The sequence below is a fragment of the Propithecus coquereli genome, unplaced genomic scaffold (assembly GCF_000956105.1).
Source record: "Propithecus coquereli isolate 6110/MARCELLA unplaced genomic scaffold, Pcoq_1.0 Scaffold28, whole genome shotgun sequence".
In the NCBI taxonomy this organism is placed as follows: domain Eukaryota; kingdom Metazoa; phylum Chordata; class Mammalia; order Primates; family Indriidae; genus Propithecus; species Propithecus coquereli.
Window position 1 is genome coordinate 9,558,752 of NW_012148396.1, and position 21,099 is coordinate 9,579,850.

At 38.4% G+C, this 21,099-nt stretch overlaps 1 protein-coding gene across 1 annotated transcript in view; it reads right to left on the minus strand.

Annotated features, from left to right (window-relative positions):
* Positions 1–21,099, minus strand: part of PTK2 (protein tyrosine kinase 2) — a 235,961-nt gene that overhangs the window by 128,911 nt on the left and 85,951 nt on the right. The window contains exons 7-10 of the mRNA XM_012648123.1: positions 17,837–17,891; positions 9,597–9,737; positions 8,712–8,789; positions 3,007–3,114 (exon numbers count right to left, since the gene is read on the minus strand). Coding sequence (XP_012503577.1) covers positions 3,007–3,114; positions 8,712–8,789; positions 9,597–9,737; positions 17,837–17,891 — 382 coding nt within the window. The remainder of the gene's footprint in view (positions 1–3,006; positions 3,115–8,711; positions 8,790–9,596; positions 9,738–17,836; positions 17,892–21,099) is intronic.

Here is a 21,099-nt window from a genome sequence, read left to right on the forward strand (position 1 = left end):
AAAAAAAAGTAGCTATGTCTTAATTCATGTAGTTATTTGTAATCTTTCTCTAAACGAACGACTTCTCTCACTTGCATTATCCTAAATATTATTTGAGTGATAACAAAATGAAAGTATGACAATTTGGAAATTATGGTGCAACATCACTACCAAGACATTTGCAAGAAATTTCAATTTGCAACAGGCTTTCGATATTATATCCTAATATTTGTTTAATCCTGAGAGTCAACAGACTTCACAGAGCCTCAGATGTCACCAAACTCACAGAATCACAAGACAGAACACCGAAGCATCTGCCTAAGTGAGGAGTGCTGCAAATAAACCCATCCAGAAGTGGCTGTAACAGACCAAAGAATCCTGATATGCTGAACAGAAAAGTTCTGAATAATGTGCTTTACATGCAAGAAAAACTATGCATCACCAGATTGTTAAGATTCTTTTATATGTGAGTGTACTTTGCCCGTCTTTCAGAAAGGATCATATTATGTAATATTTGCCGAATGGTCATTTCTTGTGCCACTTCTTGTTTTTAATCACTGTTGCCTATTGATTAAGAACACAGGTTTTTAGATCCAGACTGTCTGGGTATGAACCCCATCTCTATTGATTACTATTACTGTGGCCAATCTCTTGTACTTCAGTTTCCTCAATTACAGAATGGGGTTAACCAAAATATATCCAAGTACCTACTTTGCATGGTTGTGAGAATAACACAGCTTCTCTTGGCTTTTGTGTAAATAAAAACGGGTAGCATGTGCAAGGAAGTATCAGTTACTGCTTCTGTTATAATTATTATTACCCAGAGAATGTCATATACAAAACAATCTGGAAAATAACACAGCTCACAAGACACATACAGTCATGCACTGCACAATGACATTTCAGTCAACAATGGACCACATAAGATGGTGGTCCCATAAGACTACATACAATGGAGCTAAAAATTCCTGTAGTCTAGTGATAGGTCATAGCTGTCCTGACGTTGTAGTGTGACAAATCACTCATGCATTTGTGGTAATGCTGGTGAAAACAAACCTACTATGCTGCCAGTTGTATAAAAGTATAGCCCATACAATTATGTACAGTACATAATACTTGATAACGATAATAAATGATTATTACTGGTTTATGTATTTACTGTATTTTTTTATCTTAGAGTGTATGTCTTCTACTTATTAAAAAAAAAAAAGTTAACTGTAAAATATCCTCAAGCAGGTCCTTCAGGAGGTATTCAGAAGAAGGCATTGCTATCATAGGTGATGACAGCTCCACACGTGTTATTGCACCCAAAGACCTTCCAGAGGGACAAGATGTGGAGATGCAAGACGGCAATATGGATGATCCTGACCCTTTATACACCTAGATTAATGTGTGTATTTGTGTCTTAGTTTCTACCAAAAAAGTTCAAAAAGTAAAAAATAAATAGAAAACTTTATTTTTAAATTTTTATTTATTTTTTTAGAGATGGGATCTCACTCTGTTGCCCAGGCTGGAGTGCAGTGATTATAGAGTGCAGAGATTATAGAGATAGGGAGTGCATGATTATAGATCACTGCAACCTTAAACTCCTGGGCTCAAGTGATACTCCTGTCTCAGCCTCCTGAGTAGCTGGGACTATAGTGGTGTGCCACTACACATGGCTAATTAAAACATTTTTTTTGTAGAGATAAGGTCTTGCTATGTTGCCCAGGCTGGTCTTGTAATTCCTGGCCTCAAGCAATCCTCCTGCCTCAATCTCCTAAAGTGCTGGGATTACAGGTGTTAGCCATTGTGCCCAGCCTAAAACTTTAAAAATAGAAAAAAAGCTTATAGAGTAAGGATATAAAGAAAGAAAATAATTTTGTACAGCTGTACAATGTATTTGGGTTCTAAGTATTATTACAAAGGAATCAAAAAGTTAAGGCCGGGCGCAGTGGCTCATGCCTGTAATCCTAGCACTCTGGGAGGCCAAGGCGGGAGGATCGTTTGAGTTCAGGAGTTCAAGGCCAGCCTGAGCAAGAGTGAGACCCCGTCTCTACTAAAAATAGAAAGAAATAAGCTGGACAACTAAAAATACATATATATAGAAAACATTAGCTGGGCACGGTGGTACAAGCCTGTAGTCCCAGCTACTCGGGAGGCTAAGGCAGAAGGATCGCTTGAGCCCAGGAGTTTGAGGTTGCTGTGAGCTAGGCTGACGCCATGGCACTCTAGCCTGAGCAACAGAGCGAGACTCTGTCTCGAAAAAAACAAACAAACAAAAAAAAAGTTAAAAAAATAAAGTTTATAAAGTAAAAATGTTACAGTAAACTAAGGCTAATTTATTACTAAAGAAAGATTTTTTAAAATGAATTTAGTGTAGCCTAAATGTACACTGTTTACAGTCTACAGTAGTGTACAGTAACGTCCTAGGCCTTCACATTTACTCGCCCTCATTCACTGTCTCTCCAGAGGAGCTTCGAGTCCTACAAGCTCCACTTATGCTAAGTGCCCTATGTAAGTCTACCAATATTTTATCTTTTATACCATATACATACACAAATACCATTGTGTTACAACTGCTTACAGTATTTAGTACAGTAACATGTAGTATAGCTTTATAGCCTCGGAGCAATAGGCTATACTGTATAGCTTAGGTGTGTAGTAGGCTATACCATCTAGGTTTGCATAAGTGCACTCTGTGTGTTACCACAATGAAGAAATTGCCAAACTATGCATTTCTCTGAACATCTCCCTGTTAAGTGACACATGACTGTATATATAATCCCAAGAAATTGAATTCCCTGGTATTTCAGGATAATCTTTAATCACCTTCACAATAATGCTCTTGATTGAGTTTTAACATCTCTTTTCCTATTCCTGTAGACATTTAATGATTGTTATTGGTAATGTAACCCTTAGTATATATGAGAAAGTTGTGTTTCTGATGATCCATGAAAACTTCATCCTTATTCTAAAAAAAAATCATTACTTTTAATATTCCACTGTTTCAGTTTTCCCTTAATGATGAGTGTAAGACTTCCTTACCTCAGGTGCACCTGCTATTTTCAGTTGCAGCATTCCTTTTCTGTCCTTGTCTTCACTGTTGGAATACTGAATGGTCTGCACTTGATTGAAGTCAGCTAGATGTGTGGGCTTTGGAAAGGAAAGGTAAAAAATTTGTAGACCACAGATAAAAGACTCATTTCACTTATTCTAGTAACTGTTCTGGGAAATCCTCATAGTCCTTGAAGACATCCTCCCTAAGACTGGAGGTCTGCCATGTAGCACCCCATGGAGTGGCCATGTAGCTGTCCCCTGCACTTCACATTTGGGCACCTGTCTTTTCATCCAACTTATACGTGTGAGACCCACACATATGAAGTGGCCGAATGAAAATATAGTTATCAGAGAGAAAACAGAAGACAGAGGAAGGAAGGAAGTAGAAGCAACCCGACTTGACTCACTTGTTAGCCTGGGAGGAGCTTCATGGAATTCTCAGAGTGAACATTCTGCTTCTATTCTCACAAAGAAAGAAATCCAGGCTTATTCCCCACATATCCTGAGCTACAGAAATTTTGTGAAACTTACTGAAGTTCTATAGTATATTGGTGCTAGAGAGAGAGTAGTATCCAAAGGACCCTTCCCATACAGACTGACCTCTTAGGACATGCCAAGAGAGGCTATGGTCATTTTCCTAGTAAAATAAACTCGTTTTTCTTCTTAAAAAGAAAAGTAAGGCCGGTCTCATGCCTGTAATCCCAGTACTTTGGGAGGCCAAGGTAGAAGGATCGCTTGAGGCCAGGAGCTCAAGACCAGCCTGAGCTACGTGGCAAGACCTTATCTCTATAAAAAAAAGAAAAATTAGGTGGGCATTGCGGCATGTGCCTATAGTCCCAGCTATCTGGGAGGCTGAGGCAGGAGGATCACTTGAGCGCAGGAGTTTGAGGTTGCAGTGAGCTATGATGACACTACTGTACTCTACCCTGGGCAAAAGAGAGAGACTACGTCTCAAAACAAAACAAAACAAAACACCACACATCTCATCTTCTACCCTTCTAGCATTTCATGACCATGATCACTTTGCGTATGATGATTGCTACAGATTTCTTCAAAACAATTAGCTTGGTTAAGGACGCTCTCTTAGAATACCACGAAGTATCAGCACCTGTTATCCTGAGCAAGGCATTGGTTTGATGGTGGTAGGCAGGAAAAGCCTGGTTGGAGTAGGTTGAAGGGAGAATGGGAAGAATTGCAGGCAGAGCAATTAGATAATCTGTCAAGAAGTTCTGCAATAAAGGAAAGACGAAAACATAAGGTATCAGGAAGGAACAAGGATGAGGATATAGGATTAAGAGAGGGTATTTTTAAGATGGGAGAAGTCATACATTTTTTCTATGCTGACAGGAATGATTCAGTATGTTAGTCATGTTTGCTGATGTAGGAAAAACAGGAGAGAATTAATGAATTACCATGAGCAGTTAAGATAGGATGGGAGCCATTGCATGAGCAGAGGGTTGGTCTTATCCTGCAACATAAAAATACACCCAGAAGCATGGCAGATGTACGAGAGCTTCTGGAGACTCTATCCTGATTGTTCCTATACTGCTTTTCTTCTACTCTACACAACTAATAACTCATTTCATAGCTACAGAGATTCTTATACCCTTCAGTAGAAAATAAACATTTTTTTCAAGGAGGATTTACAATAATTAACCATATACTCGGCCATAAAAAAGACCCTGACAAATCTGAATAGTTAACCATTAAAAAATCACATTATCTGCTCATAAGCTAATATAAAATTGGCTTATGATATGCTTATTAAAAATAATTTAAGAAAAAAAGCCTAGATCCTCTTGAAAATTAAGTAACATTCTCTTCAATAATGCTATAATGAAAAAGAGAAAAATGAAATCTCAAATGAGTATACAGACATACAATAAAAAGTAGAATACCACATACTTAAATTGGTAAGATATGACATGATAAAAGTACAAGAAGAAAATGGCCTCCAAATTTAAAACAAGAATAAATTTTCAAGAAATGCTTAAAAGGACTAGAATAATACAAAGCCCAAAATAACCAAGATATTACAAAAAGGGAATTACTGAAAAATACTGAAGTCAATGAAAATTAATAGAAGTGCTATAATAAATCCCTAAGTTTGTCTTTTAAAAGACAAGTAGAATAGACCCCTTTGCAAGTCTGAAAGCAGAGCCAAACCTAAACAGTCAAACTTAGGAATGAGACAGAATATAAAACCAAAGTGACTGAAAAGATTTTAAGAGAACTATGAGATGCAACTCTATGGCAGCAATACGGAAACGTAGAGAAGCAGATAATATGCTAAAAAATATAAATTACCCAAACCGCCACAAATAGCGTGGAAAATCTGAATAGATCTATTACTATTGAAGTGATTAAAAAGATCATTAAAAACAATACAACCACCTACCACTGAAAAGACACCTTGTCATTACATAGGTCAATTCTATCTAAGTTTTATTTATTTATTAACTTTTTTTGTTTTTTGAGACAGAGTCTCTCTCTGTTGCCCTGGCTAGAGTGCAGTGGCGTCATTATAGCTCACTGCAACCTCAAACTCCTCGGCTTAAGCGATCCTCCTGCCTCTGCCTCCCAAGTAGCTGGGACTATAGGCACATGCCATCACACCTGGCTAAATTTTTCTAGAAAAAATTTATAAATGAAAAAAAAATTAAAAAAAAAATATATATATAAACAAGGAAATACAAGCAGAGTCTGTGAATGAACCCAAAGTCATAAAGCTAGCACGTGAGTAACTCAAGATGGTGGTGACCTTGGCCATGTACTCCAGAGCCTACTCTCTTGAGCACACTAAACCCTCCCTTTATTCTTCCCTCCTGAAGAAGTGGGTAGATTTCCATCTTATGCCATAAGTGGAATTCCAGATGGATTAAAGACATACAGTTAAAAAGGCAAGAAAAGTCTTGTAAGAAAATATATGAAACTGCAAATATAATCTAAGAGTTAGGATTAAAAAATTCACAAGTAATAAAAGGTAAGATGAATAATGTCATAGTTTTTTGAAGAGGTTGTACCAATGCTCTCACCATCAAAATATGAAAGGTCTAGTTGTTCCACTTTCTTGCCAATGCTTGGTACTATATACATCTTTTTCCTGTTAGCCATTCTAGTGTATGTACCAGTATCACATTGCATCACTCTGATGAGTATGAGGCTGAACATCTTTTCATTTATTTATTGGCCATTTTGGTATCCTCCATTGAGTTGTCTGTCCTTTTCTTAATGATTTATTATTATTTTTTATTCTGGATTAAGAATCTATTGTCAAATGTTTATTGCAAATACTTGGTTTGCCTTTCTGTTATCTTAAGATGAAAAAAAGTTTCTGATTTCAATGTAGTCCAATTTATCAAAATTTTCTTTTAGAGTTAGCACTTTTTATAACCTGTTTAAGGAATCTCTGCCTACTCCAAAGTTATAAAAATATTCTCCTATATTTGAGAACTCTTATCATTTTCACCTTTCATGTGTAGACCTAACTCCACCTGGAAGTGATTTTTGTCATGGTGTGTGATAAGGGGCAAAATTCATTTTGTTTTCCTCTGTGACTATCCAGCTGACCCAGCACCATTTATTAAAAACTTAATCAATGATGGTAAAGTCAGGATAGCAGTCCATCCTTGGGATGTGGGACTAGTAAGACTAGTCTGTTTCAAGTCAACAGCCAACATGTGATTTAGGAAAAAATTTTAACAACAGTTAAGGAAAACACACTGACTTCCTTGATGTGTAGAGAGATTTACAAATTGATAAGAAAAGGACAGATGTGTTGATGAAATAGCCAAAATATATGATATAAACAGTTATTATAATTCACAGAGGTGGGAAGAGAAACAGCCAGGATGTAAAAAATATGTTTAAATTCACTAGATGCTTGCTTTACATCAAATTGAACAAAAAGAGTAACGGGAATCACTTTGTACCTATTAAAATAGAAAAATTAAAAGAGTTATTAAAACTACTGCTATCAAATGAGTGGGGAAAATAGTACTTTCATACACTGCTGGTAAAAATATGAAGCTTCTTAGCCTTTCTGAAAAGAAATATGGCAGCTTCTTTTAAAATTATCACTATGTGAATGGATTCTGCAGTTCCATACTTGGAAATCTCTTCTGTAAGGAGAAAAGGCACATAGATACGTGTAAAAGAATATTTACTATGTCATTGTCTAGGGGTAGAAATTTGAAAGCAAAGTACATGTCCTCTGCATGGTCCTATCTGGCTCCCAGAGAGAGAAGGGAAAGAGCCAGGGTGGTACTGAAGGAATTTCTACCAGGTTCAGAGTGAAATACCCAGGCTGCAGGGCAGGGTGCCCAATAATTACCCCATTCTGAATAACAAAACACAGCATGGAGATGAATAGCAGAATAGTTCCTGAGTCACTTACATGTGAGTATGGGGGACAGAAAAGGAGGACACAGAGATGAAGACAAAGGACCAGTGGAAGCAGGAGCCAAGCAGAGTAGGAATGGAAACCAGAGTGTGCTTGGAAAAAAGCAGGTATGATGTGATGTGGTTTGGTCACATTTATGCCCTATGTAAAATTATGTGTATAGAAAATGTATGAATAAATTAAGTAAAAAGTTCAAATCATAAAACTCTGTGAGTGGAAAAGAACACCTGGTGGTACAGGCCTAAGAAGAGCCCCTCAGGATTACATGCTGACCACTGATCTAAAGGGGAGCATGCCCTTCTCAACACAACTTCCCTTAAGCAGTTCCACTTTTCATCTTAGTATTTATCAGTATGCTACAAAGATATGTTCCGTGTGTGTGTTTGTGTGTGTGTGTGCATAAAGAAACAGGGTCTTGCTCTGTTGCTCAAGCTGGAGTGCAGTGGTGAGGTCATAGCTCATCGTAATCCTGAATTCCTGGGCTCAGGTGATCCTCTCACCTCTCGCCTCCTAAATAGCTGGGACTACAAGTTCATGCCACCATGCCTGGCTATTTTTTTTTTTTTTTTTTTAGAGATGGGGTCTTGCTATGTTGCCCAGGCTGGTCTTGAATTCCTGGCCTCAAGTGATCCTCCCGCTTTGCCCTCCCAAAGCGCTGGGAATACAGGGGTGAACCACTGAGCCTGGTCTGTTCCATATTTATTTTGTACACCTGACTATAAGCTACATAAAGGTAAGAACTTTTGTTTCGTTCCTTGTTGTATCTCAAACCAGTGCCTGATACTAAGCAGATGCTCAATAATACTTGCTGCAAGAATGAAAGAGGAACCCACAGAAAAAAATTAGCACCTCTGCTGAGAAGACAATAAAAGAAAGGAGGTCTGGTGTGGCAGTTGGAAATAAGCAGGGTTTCCAACAGATGGACATTTTTTCTCAGTTAAGATAAGGCTAGGAGGATATGAAGCCAATATAAATATACCCAAATCATATCCAGAGCTCAATTAAAAAAATATTTAAACAACCTCCAGATAAATTGGAACAACCCCATCCTGGTTTTACTAACATACATATGACTTAAATGATTCCTTTCCCTCCAAAACTAAAGAATTTTCAAGAATTCCAACAGAGGCCTAGACTTTCTCTTACTTGCCCCCTCCTTCAGCAACAAATGCCATGCAATGGAAAGATTTAATTGCAGAATAATGTCTTTTCCAGAAGAATATCCCATTTCCTTAATTTCATTCCTCTTGTCTGAAGTCAAGTTCCTGAGACTTCACAGAAGCAGACTTACATTGCAGCCCTTGTCTGTTAAGTAACTGATTCCTTCTTCTGGGCCGATTGCCAGCTCCACTGAAATAATCCAGCTTGACTTTTGAAGATTGTTCAAACAGGTGAAGACAGCGATGCCAGAAGGAAAAAAGAAATATTTTAGATAAAGAGCCATGGATATATTAAAGCAGTAGTCTCCAACCTTTTTGGCACCAGGGACCAGTTTCCTGCTGTGCAGCCCAGTTCCTAAGTTTAATGGAAGACAATTTTTTCACAGGACAGAGGGGAAGCAGGGAAGGTGAAGCTCAGGTAGTCATGCCGGCGATAGGGAATGGCTGAAGTTTCCTTTGCTTGCCTGCAGCTCACCTCCTGCTGTGCGGCCCAGATCCTAACAGGCCACAGAATGGTATTGGTCTGCAGCCCAGGGGTAGGGAAAGTAGTATTAAAGGCCCAAAGAGAGGCTGGCTTGCTTTGCTATTAATCTATCTAACCAAATATGATAAAATATTAATATTCATCACTTCATTGACCCAAGATCTGTTCAGCCTAGACAGAGATGCACTGTGCTTACTCCAGCATGCCTGGAGCCAATGGTTTCTTTTAGATGATTATTTGATTAGGTAAACTAGACCTTAGAGAGAAGAGTTAATCAATAAATCACAGGGCTGGAATAAGAAAACCAAATTGTAAACACAGGCATGCTATTTTAAAAAAGGTGATTTTATTCTCACATTGATAAATTTCATTTTTGTGTTTTTCCCACTATAAAAATGACGAAGTAATATTCTGTTATTACAAAATGGGACATATTAGCTTTCTTTCTATTGGAAATTTAGATATACAGTAATGGTTAAGGAAAAGCAGAAGAAATCAAACTAGTCCAGTATTTCTCATGTCCCATACTTACACCAAGAGCACACTTGAAACATTCTTTATCAAATCTGTACACTGGAGAGAGGATCTCAAAGAATTTCAGAATACTTTCTTCTCTATTAAGATTGGCAAACTGTCTAAATGTTTGTTGGATCAGTTTTCTTAGTGTTTTGGCCTGCATGATAAAATTAGAAAAAATCTTTTTTTAGAGTCAGCAATGCATAAAGACCACAGCAATAATAGTAAGATTTCTTTCCTACCTACCACTTAATACCAGCAAAATATCACACTTGTCAAATAACTATAAATTTATCATTGCTTTTTAAAATAATTATGGTAAAAAACCCAATATAAAATTTACCATCGTAACCATTTTTAACTGTACAGTTCACATATAGAGCTTTATATCTTTTTTTTTCTTTAGAGACAGAGTCTCACTCTGTTGCCCTGGCTAGAGTGAGTACCGTGGCGTCAGCCTAGCTCACAGCAACCTCAAACTCCTGGGCTCAAGTGATCCTCCTGCCCCAGCCTCCCGAGTAGCTGGGACTACAGGCATGCACCACCATGCCCGGCTAATTTTTTCTATATATTTTTAGTTGGCCGATTAGTTTCTTTCTAATTTTAGTAGAGGCAGGGTCTCGCTCTTGCTCAGGCTGGTCTCGAACTCCTGAGCTCAAACAATTCGCCCGCCTCGGCCTCCCAGAGAGCAAGGATTACAGGCGTGAGCCACCGCGCCAGGCCCGAGCTTTATTTCTTAAACAGAAATTTGTACCTCATATGCACATGAACCAGAAATGACAAGGGTGAAGGTATAAAATTACTTACATGTTCCGCTGTTAAAAGGGAAAAACTGATATACTTTTCCGAATGGCAACACAAATCAAAAACCTTAAAAATCCACAACTCTTGTTCCAGAAAATTACATAACATTCTTCTTTAGAAATGATTAAAGATACATGCAAAGATTCAGCAACAAGGAGACTCACTGCAGGATTGTTTGTATTAACATATGGATGGGTTACATAAACCATGGTGTATCTATCTACCTAACCAATATTCTATGCAACCCTGAAAACTGTTTTGTAGAACTAATTTACTGACACTAAAATCCATACCATATTGTTAACATGAAAAAAGAGGACAAAACAATCAGTAAATATGGTACAGATGCCTTTAAAAGGAGAGAAAACACATGTGAGCCTTGGGAAGCACACAGCAATGCTCCCCTGAAGGATAAACCAACAAGGCTTTTTTTCTGTGTAGTGAGATGATAGTCTTTTGGTCCTTTTTCCCTTACTGAGTTTTCTATTTATACATATGAACATCTGCAGTGGAGGGAAGGGCTTTCCAGCCAGCAAGCTCCCAGGCCTCAGTGTGTGAAGCAGCCTGAGCAAGCTAGTGGTGCGAGGCTATGTGATGAGGTCTGAGGAAGAGGAGCTAGAGAACACAGCAATGGTAAGTACTCAGCATTGACCCAGAGGAGATACCAAGTCCTTGGATGGCAGAGGAGTGACACTATCTGACTCAGAAAGAGACACTCTGGCTGCTGTATTGTGAGCAGTCATGACAGGAGCAGGAGAGACCAGGTAGGAGGCTACCCAAATAATCCAGCAGGAGGTAACAGTTTGCACGAGTACAGACACAGAAAGGGGGTGAAAAGTTGTCAGATTCTAGATTTATTCTGAAAAGAGAACCAACAAGACATGCTGATTGATTGGTAAGAGTTGCCATTGAACTGAAATGGCAAAAACTGTGAGAAGAACAGGTTGGTGGGTGAAGGTCAGAGAAATACCAGGAGAATATGAGAATCCAAGCAGAGGTGTCAGGCAGGCTGCTGGATGTAAAGGACCAGTAGAGTTCAAGGGGAGGTCCTGGCTGGCCCAGCACACAGAGGAATCAAAGCTAGGCGACTGAAGGACCAGGGGACATGTGGATGGAGAGCAGCCAGGGACCCAGGCTGAGGTGTGGCTGCAGAGGCAGGTACAAGGTGACCCAGGAGGGCATGGCATACTTTGGGTGGGGTCATGGAGGTGACAGCCTGTCTGGAGTGGCTTGAAGGTCCCAGTGGGGTGTAAGGATTACTAGATCTGGGACACCACAGAGAATGAGCTGGAAAGACAGGAGAGTGGGATACACACAATCAGGGAGAGGCTGCAGTTACTGCAAATGTAAAAGACCAGAGGCAGAAGACAAGATTTCCTGGCAGACAAGAGTTCAACAAGCCAAAAAATCAGAACACTTGAGGATTACCCAAGGCATGTGATTTTTATTTTATAAAGCTCGTTCTGTTCTTGCATACAGAGGGTTGGGAGAGTGTGTAAGAGAGAAAGTAAAAAGACCAGTCAGGTCACCGAAATAGTCCAAGCAAGAAACACTAGTGGTGTGGATCCCAAGGTGGTGGTGAAGGAGAGCAATGGGCACCTTTGGGACATCTGGACAATTGTATGTGGGACAGGAGCAAAGTGGAAGAATCCAGGATGACTACGGTTTTGGATGAAAAAAATGGGCAAACGCAAGGGGCCGGCTCGGTGAGGAAAATAAAGTCATGTTAATTCTGGACATGTTGGTGATCTTGAAGTCTTCTGACTTGAACTGTCAACTAGACATTTGGATGTAAGTTCGGAGTTCAGGAGCAGGCAGAGATGGTGAAAGAAATTTCAGAGTCACCAGCTAAGGTATTTATATATATATACGTGGACTAAGATGACACCTGCAAATAAAATGGAGAGGGCTAAAGCCAGGCAGGCTGGCCAATAGTCAGTTTTAACCAGGGCTGCTGTTTTGACAGGTAAGTATGATAGAGAGTGGAAAAAGAATTACAGATGTTTTGAAAAGGATTAATTATAGCTTTAGATCACAGAATCTAAACAGAAGAGAAATAAAATGGGTTCAAGGTTAGCACATAATGAGTTGGTCAGCTTTGGATGCTCTATAAAGAAAAGTGTGGGAAGCATATTTTTGGGACCGGCCATGCAAGAATTGGTCATGAGCCAAGGGACTGAAAAAGGCCACTCTCAGCACAGGGCTAAGCTTGACAGTATTTAACAGCTGTTCTGATTCCAGGCTTTCCAAACATTCTCTGACTATGGTCACCTATGCAGGTCTGTCTACCAGGAGTGTGTAGACTGAACATGGAGATCTGAGTACGTTTGCAGCTGCTCACAGATGTTTTTCTCACAAATTAACAATACACCATCCTGGTAGTTCGTTGAATGTAAACCAGTTCCTGAGATGTAAGTCTGCTACACTTTGGACTCAGAACAAATCCACTAAGGAAATTCTATTCTGTGCTTTGCACATGGAATACACTGAAGAATCAGAACAGCTACCTTATTCTCCAGAACCTCAGAAGAGTGCTGGAGAAAGCTTTCTGAGCTTCATTCGTGGCTATAGGAAAAATAGTGTAACTCTATGGACACAGTGCTGGTGGGCATTGATTAAAACACACACACCAAAAAATGATGTTAGGAAAGACATCTGTAGACCCTTCCCTGGAAATAAACTTCACAACATCTTCTGCAAAGTAGATACTATTTTTCATATATTATATTAGTGAGCAAACAGAGACTCAGAAAGATTAGGTAACAATGTGGGGGTAGAAGAGCTGGGATTCCAAGGCAGAACTCCTTGAGTTCTTTTTGCTAGCTGTGTGACCATTTCAAGCACCTCCTCCTCTAACATGTTCTTCCAGGCAGCACCAGGAAGAAATGACTACCACATCCTATGGGTTTCATCTCATCTTGTATGTATTTTTAAACATGGAACTTATGGAAGATTCTTGTGGGTGAGAAGAGAGCCGGAGTTATCTCTTTAATGGTAAGAGTGTGGCCCACAGCTGAAACTCATTATGCACTTAAAAGTGAATAATTGCATAACTCTACCACAACAACTTGGATTCTGGCACCCTCCCAAATAGACAGAATGGATGAATAAAATCTGGTTCTATCCTGTGATTAAACAATACTTCACTTTCTAGCATGTAAGAGGGAAGACAGTTCAGACTTTAAACATTCTGTCATTAGAACATGCTGCCTCAACGTGCCAATCAATGTTCTGATTGTAAGAAGTCTCTTCCATCAGCAAGTAGAAAATAGGCTGAGCAAAAGCCCTGGAACACCTTAAAACTCTTAAATTGTTATGCTATCACAAATTAGAATACGGCAGCAGTTGCAAAAAATGGTTGTCAAATAAGCACACGGACTAGAACACAATGGCAAATCATTTTTATTAACATTAATAAAAAGTTGATATATTCATTTATGACCCTAAAGAGGAATATTTTATCTCAGAGAAATACTGACATGCAAAGAATAAAAACAATATAAAAGAGGTCCAGAAATTAAGTTAATTCTCTGTTTTGTACCTAATTCCCAACCAGCTGCCTGTTTACAAACAAGTAATAATACTGTAAGTTACACCCATTCATTCGTTACCTAAAATATAAAATACTCCATGAAGTAGTAGAAATGGAAGTCGAGGAACTAGAATCCTCCGCTTGAGCTTCAAACACATATATATCTACCTGCCTGACAGTTTGACTTGGATTCCCTACAGACATCTAAAACCTAACATGCCACTGATATTCCAGCTGTGCTGGTACTTACCCTGCCTGACATTACACCTGACATAGCTGCCACTCTATCACTCTGAACCTCCTCCTTCCCCTTCCTCTTGACCTCCACAGTCTCACAGCACCTTAAGCTCAGTATTTTCATAGCCAAATGGATTGCTGTCAGTCTGACTCAATTCTGCTTCTGCTTCAATACTGTGTCTTTGATTACCAGCACCAGTGACCACCTGAGTGTAAAAGACAGAAATTTGAGGTGAGGCCAGGCCCTGCACTTTCTTCTCCCTCCTCCCACAGGTTAAGTTAATAGGTTAAGTCCTGTAAGGCCTTATATCCTTAATGTCCTTCAAATGTAACCCAACAAATCTCTACCCTCTGTCTCCTTTAAATTCAAGCCCTCATCATTTCTCTTTGCAAAAGTGTCTCCTGATGGTCGAGAAATATAAAAGAAGTTGAGCGCTGTTCTCCTACAATAGGGATTGAAGCTATCAGCCCTGTGCTAAATAAAGTGAGCCCTCTTTTTCTCATCCAAAACTCTCTTAGAAATGGAATAATAAAGAACTAAACTGCTCACTCTGATTATTTAAACTGCTGGAAAATTTCTGAGTAACTGGGCAAATGTGCTTGAAAACAAGCTCTAATTTTATTGTATTTGTCTCATTCACTTGAACATGGGGGAAATGTGTTAAGTTTTCTGCAGGCTCCTTTACCTGGCTGATCCTGCTTGTATGTATTACCAAGTTAAGAACTAGGAAGTCACAGTGATCAACAACAAACCAATAAGCTCAAGTAGCTGAAGTAGGGGGAGATGATATCATTCAGAGTTAGTTTTCTATGGACACAGAAACAACTCTCTTGCTCCCCACCAACTAAAATGGGGTGCTTTGCCAGGAGTGTACCCAACCTTTCTTACGGTCTATGCTTAAATGTGACCACCAGAGAGGGCTGTGAGTTCTAAACCTATGTTCAATGTAGGATAAGAACTAGAAAATCTGTGTTGTCCAAAAGAAGCTCCAAAATTAGCTTTTATAAGAAGGATATCTGAGAAAGCATTATTTCTTTCCTAATTACTCAGGAAAAAATTCCACAAAATCTAACTTCCTAGAATATTTTGGTATTAATCAACGTACTTCCTAAACTAGCAGGAGCAAGTAAGATGGTTTTACATTACATTTCAAGTTTTAACACCTGCTTTGTGTTTGCCTAGATTTAGGAAACTAGGCATCTATCTATTCACACTATTCTATTTTAAACCAATTCACGTGTAAGGAGAAAATTACCAAGAACGTGATATTTCTTCAAAATGAAGCAGCATTATTTGGTTGAACCATCAGAAATTGCTGCTATTCAGCCATGTGCAACTACAAAAATAATTTCATATTAGTCAACTGAATGATTATCAGATGCTGCTAGCAACAATGGATTCCTCAGGCTTCCCAGATGATAAGGTTATAATGCAATGGTAAAGAAAATTTGCAATAAAAGAATAGCAGGATATATTATCATTAAGGAATCACTTATCAACCCACCCATCAAATGCTAAACACAGACATATTAATGGTGCATGCAAAGAGCACTGTTCCCTCCTTTTGTCCACAGGGCCTCTGCCAGACAATAACCTTTGCCAGCAGAAGCTTCATTCCCTCAGGCATCCCCCCACTCATGGCCTGTGCCAGCACAGATGCCAGGAATTCACTGCTGAATGACTGCACCAAGCCCTGCACTTCCATGCTCAACAAAAATATTAAGCTTGAAATGTTCACCTTCTGATCATAGAAACGAAATGACTATTTTCTCTAAGAATAAGTGTTCCTGATAGTATTCTAGGAAACTACTTTATTGAAACCTTAACATATCCAGTTCTGAAATTAGGATTCTACTGTGAATTATACTGCAATAAATTGTACTTTGGCCATTTTGACTTGCTACCTAATTTTAGGTTTATGGTAGAGCTGCAAAGCCAGTAGAGGAAGCTTCTTTGGTAGCCAGTGGTACCATACTATTCACTGAACTACAGTTTCTAATTCAGTTTCACTAGTTTGTCCACTAATGTCTTCTCACTGTTCCAGATTTCACAGTACATTTACTCATCTTTTTTTTTCAGCCTCCTTCCTTCTTGGTCTTTTCTTCTATTTCATGACCTTGATAGTTTTGAACAGCAATGATCAGAATTTTATAGAATCTCCCTCAATTTGGGTTTGATGTACTAGTTTTACTGGTATAGGAATTTTAAAAATGTGTCTTTGACAGCACTAACATCAAAGGGGCAGAGATTTAAAATATCTTACAAATTTTTCTTAGTAATTAAGGCACATACACCCCAGATTCTGTTTTTGGCATTAAACACAGCTATTCAAGTTCTACCAAATATAATAAGGTAATCATCCAACAGCTCATTGTGAATGTTAACTGAAAACAATTCCCTAGAAATGTAAATATAAAGGAAAAAAGGCAGGTAAAACAAAATGGCTTTTAGAAAAGCAAATGTATCTACATAGCCTGTTTATGGAAAAGCAAATGTTAACTGATCCAGCCATTCTACAGGACTATGGTATATCGAAATGTGTCTCAGACCTATGCAATAAAATTGCAGAATCTTGCCTTTTATTACTAGTGGAACAAGGATGATGCTCACCCTCCTCGTCACACTCGGTCACATTTCCTGAGCAATTGTTCTGTTGTTATAAGATTTTATAAATATTAGCCCATTTAATCCTTACATGAACCCCATGTATTAGAAACGGGTTTTATCTACATTTTACAGATGTGTGAACTGAAATACAGATTAAACAATTTCTCAAAAGTCACTGGCAATTCAAGCCGGTGAAGTCAGGATTTTCACCAGGCAGTGTGGTTTTAGAGACAGTTTTCTGAAACACTATGCTACATTCTCTCATAACGTATGTCTCATCCTGCTTGGGCCTCAGACGATAGAATGTAGAACATGACCTTTGTAGTAATAAAAAGAGCAGTAACAGCCACTATTTATGAACTGCTATGTGACAGGTACTGTGATAAGTAATATATATTTTAATCTGTTAAATAGTCACATCAACCCTACAAAATATTATTTTCTCCATTGTGGAAGTAAGAAACCAGGCCCAAGAGTCTGTGTCCCCCCCTGCATGTGAACAACTTGACCTATGTTCTGGATTGGCTGGGGAACCACACTTCAGAGTCTACTCCCCACCTTCACTGGGAGCTCTCTCCGCTCGAGTGGGAGCTACCAGGAGGGATAGGAACTGAGGCTCTATCCACAGTTTCTAACACGGAGGCACGTCCACATGGTTGAAACAGGAGAAGACATACCTTCAGGATGCACTGATACCCATACACACACAATATTCATGATTCCACCACCACAATTCTTTTACATATTGCTCCTTTTCTTCTTCATGTCAAACTATCTGAGACTGTAAAGATCTAGACCTAGACAGGGACTTCTTTGCATGTAACTTTAGTTTTGTAATTAGCTGAGCATCACACACAATGAAGAAGTGAAATCATGGTTTTGTGGGAGAAAGTTGTACCTGTAAGAATCTACTTGCCATTAATACGACTAGAATAAATTGTCAGCTTTTTATACCATAGCTTTTACACGTAAGGGAGAAAAGTGCATTTTATTTTCCCAAAAGCAATTTACCATCGGGGGAAAAAGTATTGGTATAATTTCATTATTTGATTATGATAAAGGAGACTCTAATTACCTTGACAGAATCCAGTAAACTCTTAGGAAAAAATCGCTTTAAACCAACATCTTTTCTGAAATATAAAAAGAAGTGTATTAACAAATAACACCACCAAATCAATTAATATGACACAGTTGCAAGAACAGAGAAGCACTGTAAATTATTTATCCTTCCATATATTGTTCAGGAGAAAAACAAGTATTAACACTGCAATTTACCAGTAGATTCACAGAAAGGGTGGGACAAATCATTTTCTAGGTATGTACAGAAAACATGAATACAAGTTAGCTTAAGTAGAAATCCTTTTGATTTTTTTACCCTTATTGTTGAAAACTCTTCTAAAATATTACCTCTTTGTAAATTACACTGTATAAAAAAACTGTTCTCTGCCAGTTGTGGTGTCTTATACCTGTAATCCCAGCTACTCAAGAGGCTGATGTGGGAGGGTCGCTTGAGTCTAGGAGTTCAAAGGTGCAGTGAACTATGATTGTGCCACTGCACTTTAGCCTGGCAACAGAGAAAGATCCTGTCTCTTAAAACCCACTCCCCCACCCCCAAAAAACCAAACCAAACCAAAAAAACACAGAAAGAAAGAAAAAATGAAAAGAAAGCAAACTGTTCTTTTTCAGATACTGCTTAAAGGTTGTCCTCATAAACATCAATTACAATTCCAACTGGGTAATACTATATTTGTGGAGAAAACAGCTGGTTTGATTAGGAAAACTTCATGATGTACCCTGGGAGTTTTTAAAAAAATAAAACATTTGTACATATATTAAGAGTTGACTGATTTTAAAAACAGACTTTTTTGATTAAAGGACTCATTCACCTAATAATGGCTTATCATATCAGTTTCACATTAGAAAAAAAAAAATAGAAAGAAATTAAGTGATTTGCCCCAGGGTCCAAAAATTGAATATATGGAAATGTTGGAAGTCTCAGCAACTTTAAAGTCAAGTTACAAAATTAAATTGATTATTATTATCAAGAACCTCATCATTTGGAAGGGGTTAACAAAGAAAAGTAGAAGAAGAAAAAAAGAACCTCAAAGCACCCTGGCCAAGAAAACACATCAGAAAGAATAGCTGATTCTCTCTTTTCCATGCAATTTAGGTAATAAGTTACCCAGGCATTTTGGCCACTAGATGGCACTTGTGCATTAGTAAAATGAAATAATGCCTCTAAAGAGATTAAGAAATGTCAGGAGACACAAATTATAAAAGGATCAAGTAGAAAAGCGAAATACAGGTATCTTTTCAAGATCAACAAAAGAAAACAATAAACTGAATATAAAGTATCAAAACACAGGATGACTTCATAACTGTAAGTTAGCTGGCATTATGAACAAAAACACAGAAATCATATTAGTTTATATGGTTAATCCTATATATCCAAACCTAATCCCTTATTTTATCATCTACATCATAATCTATTCTTACAAATTATAGAATAAGTAGTACCTAGACCAATGAACTCCTTGCTAAATCCAAAACTGGTTTCAGTTCTCGTTCTTTTTTGTTATTGTTGTGTTTACTATGTCCCGTAATTCTCTTTCTTGGGTTCTATGACACACTGTTTTCTGGTTTTACCTATCAGTTAATTCATATAACTCCTGGTTTTCTGCACTCTAACCATGTCTGTTTGTGACTTCCCTTCCTTACCTTTACAGCACTGCCATTATCTTGATTATTGGATATGAGGAGAGAAAACTGTCCACCCAAGTTCTCCCTTTTCATGTTGCCTCCTAAAAACACAGGGTTTTTGCATTTTAAGGATTTTGAGGCTAACTATTACTGGGAAGTAGCAAAATAAATACATAAAAGAAAAGCACTTTAGAATCTCTAAGGCATTATTCCTGATCATTTTCTTTCCTAGCTTCCTTTCAGGCAATAATAAAAAGCACTTATTTTCCTATCAGAGAGTTCTTGACTTTAATTTTGGCTCTGCCATAGGATGGATTTGGCTATTGACACCCAAGAATCTCAGGTTATCTACTTGTAAAATGGGGATGTCAATTCCTACTGTGTACAGTGGTGCTGAAGATCAAATAAGAATGTGCCTAAACAGTTCCTAAAACTCTTAAGGGGGCCAGTTTCCTCTCTTCTGGAAATACCTCAGAATCCTTCTTGTCCCAAGAGCTTTTGGTCCATATACTCTATGCCCTTCCGCTTATTGTTGAGGGAGGTGTGACCTGGGCTGAGGTTTGTTGGCAGACAGCAGAAGTGGCAACTAGAGAGGTTCAGGGGCTTAGGCTTAGCCCCATGGATGAGTGAGTGGACATGAGCTGTGAGGGAGAGAGAGGTCAAAGATGGCAGAAGGAATGCTGATGCCATGCACTGAAAAAGGGAAGGTGGGTGGGAGCCAACAGTTCTGTTTAAGACACATGAGGCTGAGTGAGGTGTCCATGCCCTCCTAGTGGGTGTTTCAAGAAGGTGACTGGCCATGTCAGTCTCTGGTTGAGGGAAAGATCAGGCAGGGGATGTCCTCTTGCCAACTGTGAGGCTGCCAACCATGATTTGTCAGCCTAGTTACACATTTATTTTTCTCAGAGTCAGGTGGAAAGTAAACGATTTCTGTCACAAATGGGAAAATTAAATATGGACCAAGAAGGCTGTGTATTGCAAGAAATATAAAAGAGGGCATATTTCTTTGTGAAAATAAAGACAACTACTAGGTGTTAATTTTACTTCAAAGGTGAAGACAATGCCACTAAAAAAAAAAAAAAAGCTTAAGGCCAATGTGTAGCATATATGCAGTTTTCAAAAAATACTTTCACGTAGTAACGAACATATGCCCATATGTTAGAACTCTTTAGATACCTGGCAGTTGAGAAAATAAACACGAGGTTAAAGTATACAAGATTATCCCAAAAATTCAACACTACCACCTTTAATACATTTTAATCAAGAAGTCAATCTACTTTGACTTGATGGAAGAGGACTCTGAGAAGCACCTAAGGTATTATGTTCAAAGTTTTTAGGAAGAGCCTATTATAGATATCTATATTTAAAACCTCTCTTAGGAAACCAGGCAGGGACATGTAGGCCGTTCCATTTTCAATACGAGGTCACCTCTCTGTGCTGTGTCTGGCCCTGGTTTATGATGTGCACTCTAATCTGCAGTGGTTCACAGCCTCATGTGGAATAACACTTCTTTGAGCCCAAACTCTACACAACTGTCCTATATGTGAATAAAATAATAAAACACAACTTATATATCATAAAAACATAACTACTGTCCTTTATTACAAGATGATTCTTTATAATTTTTTTTTTTTTTTT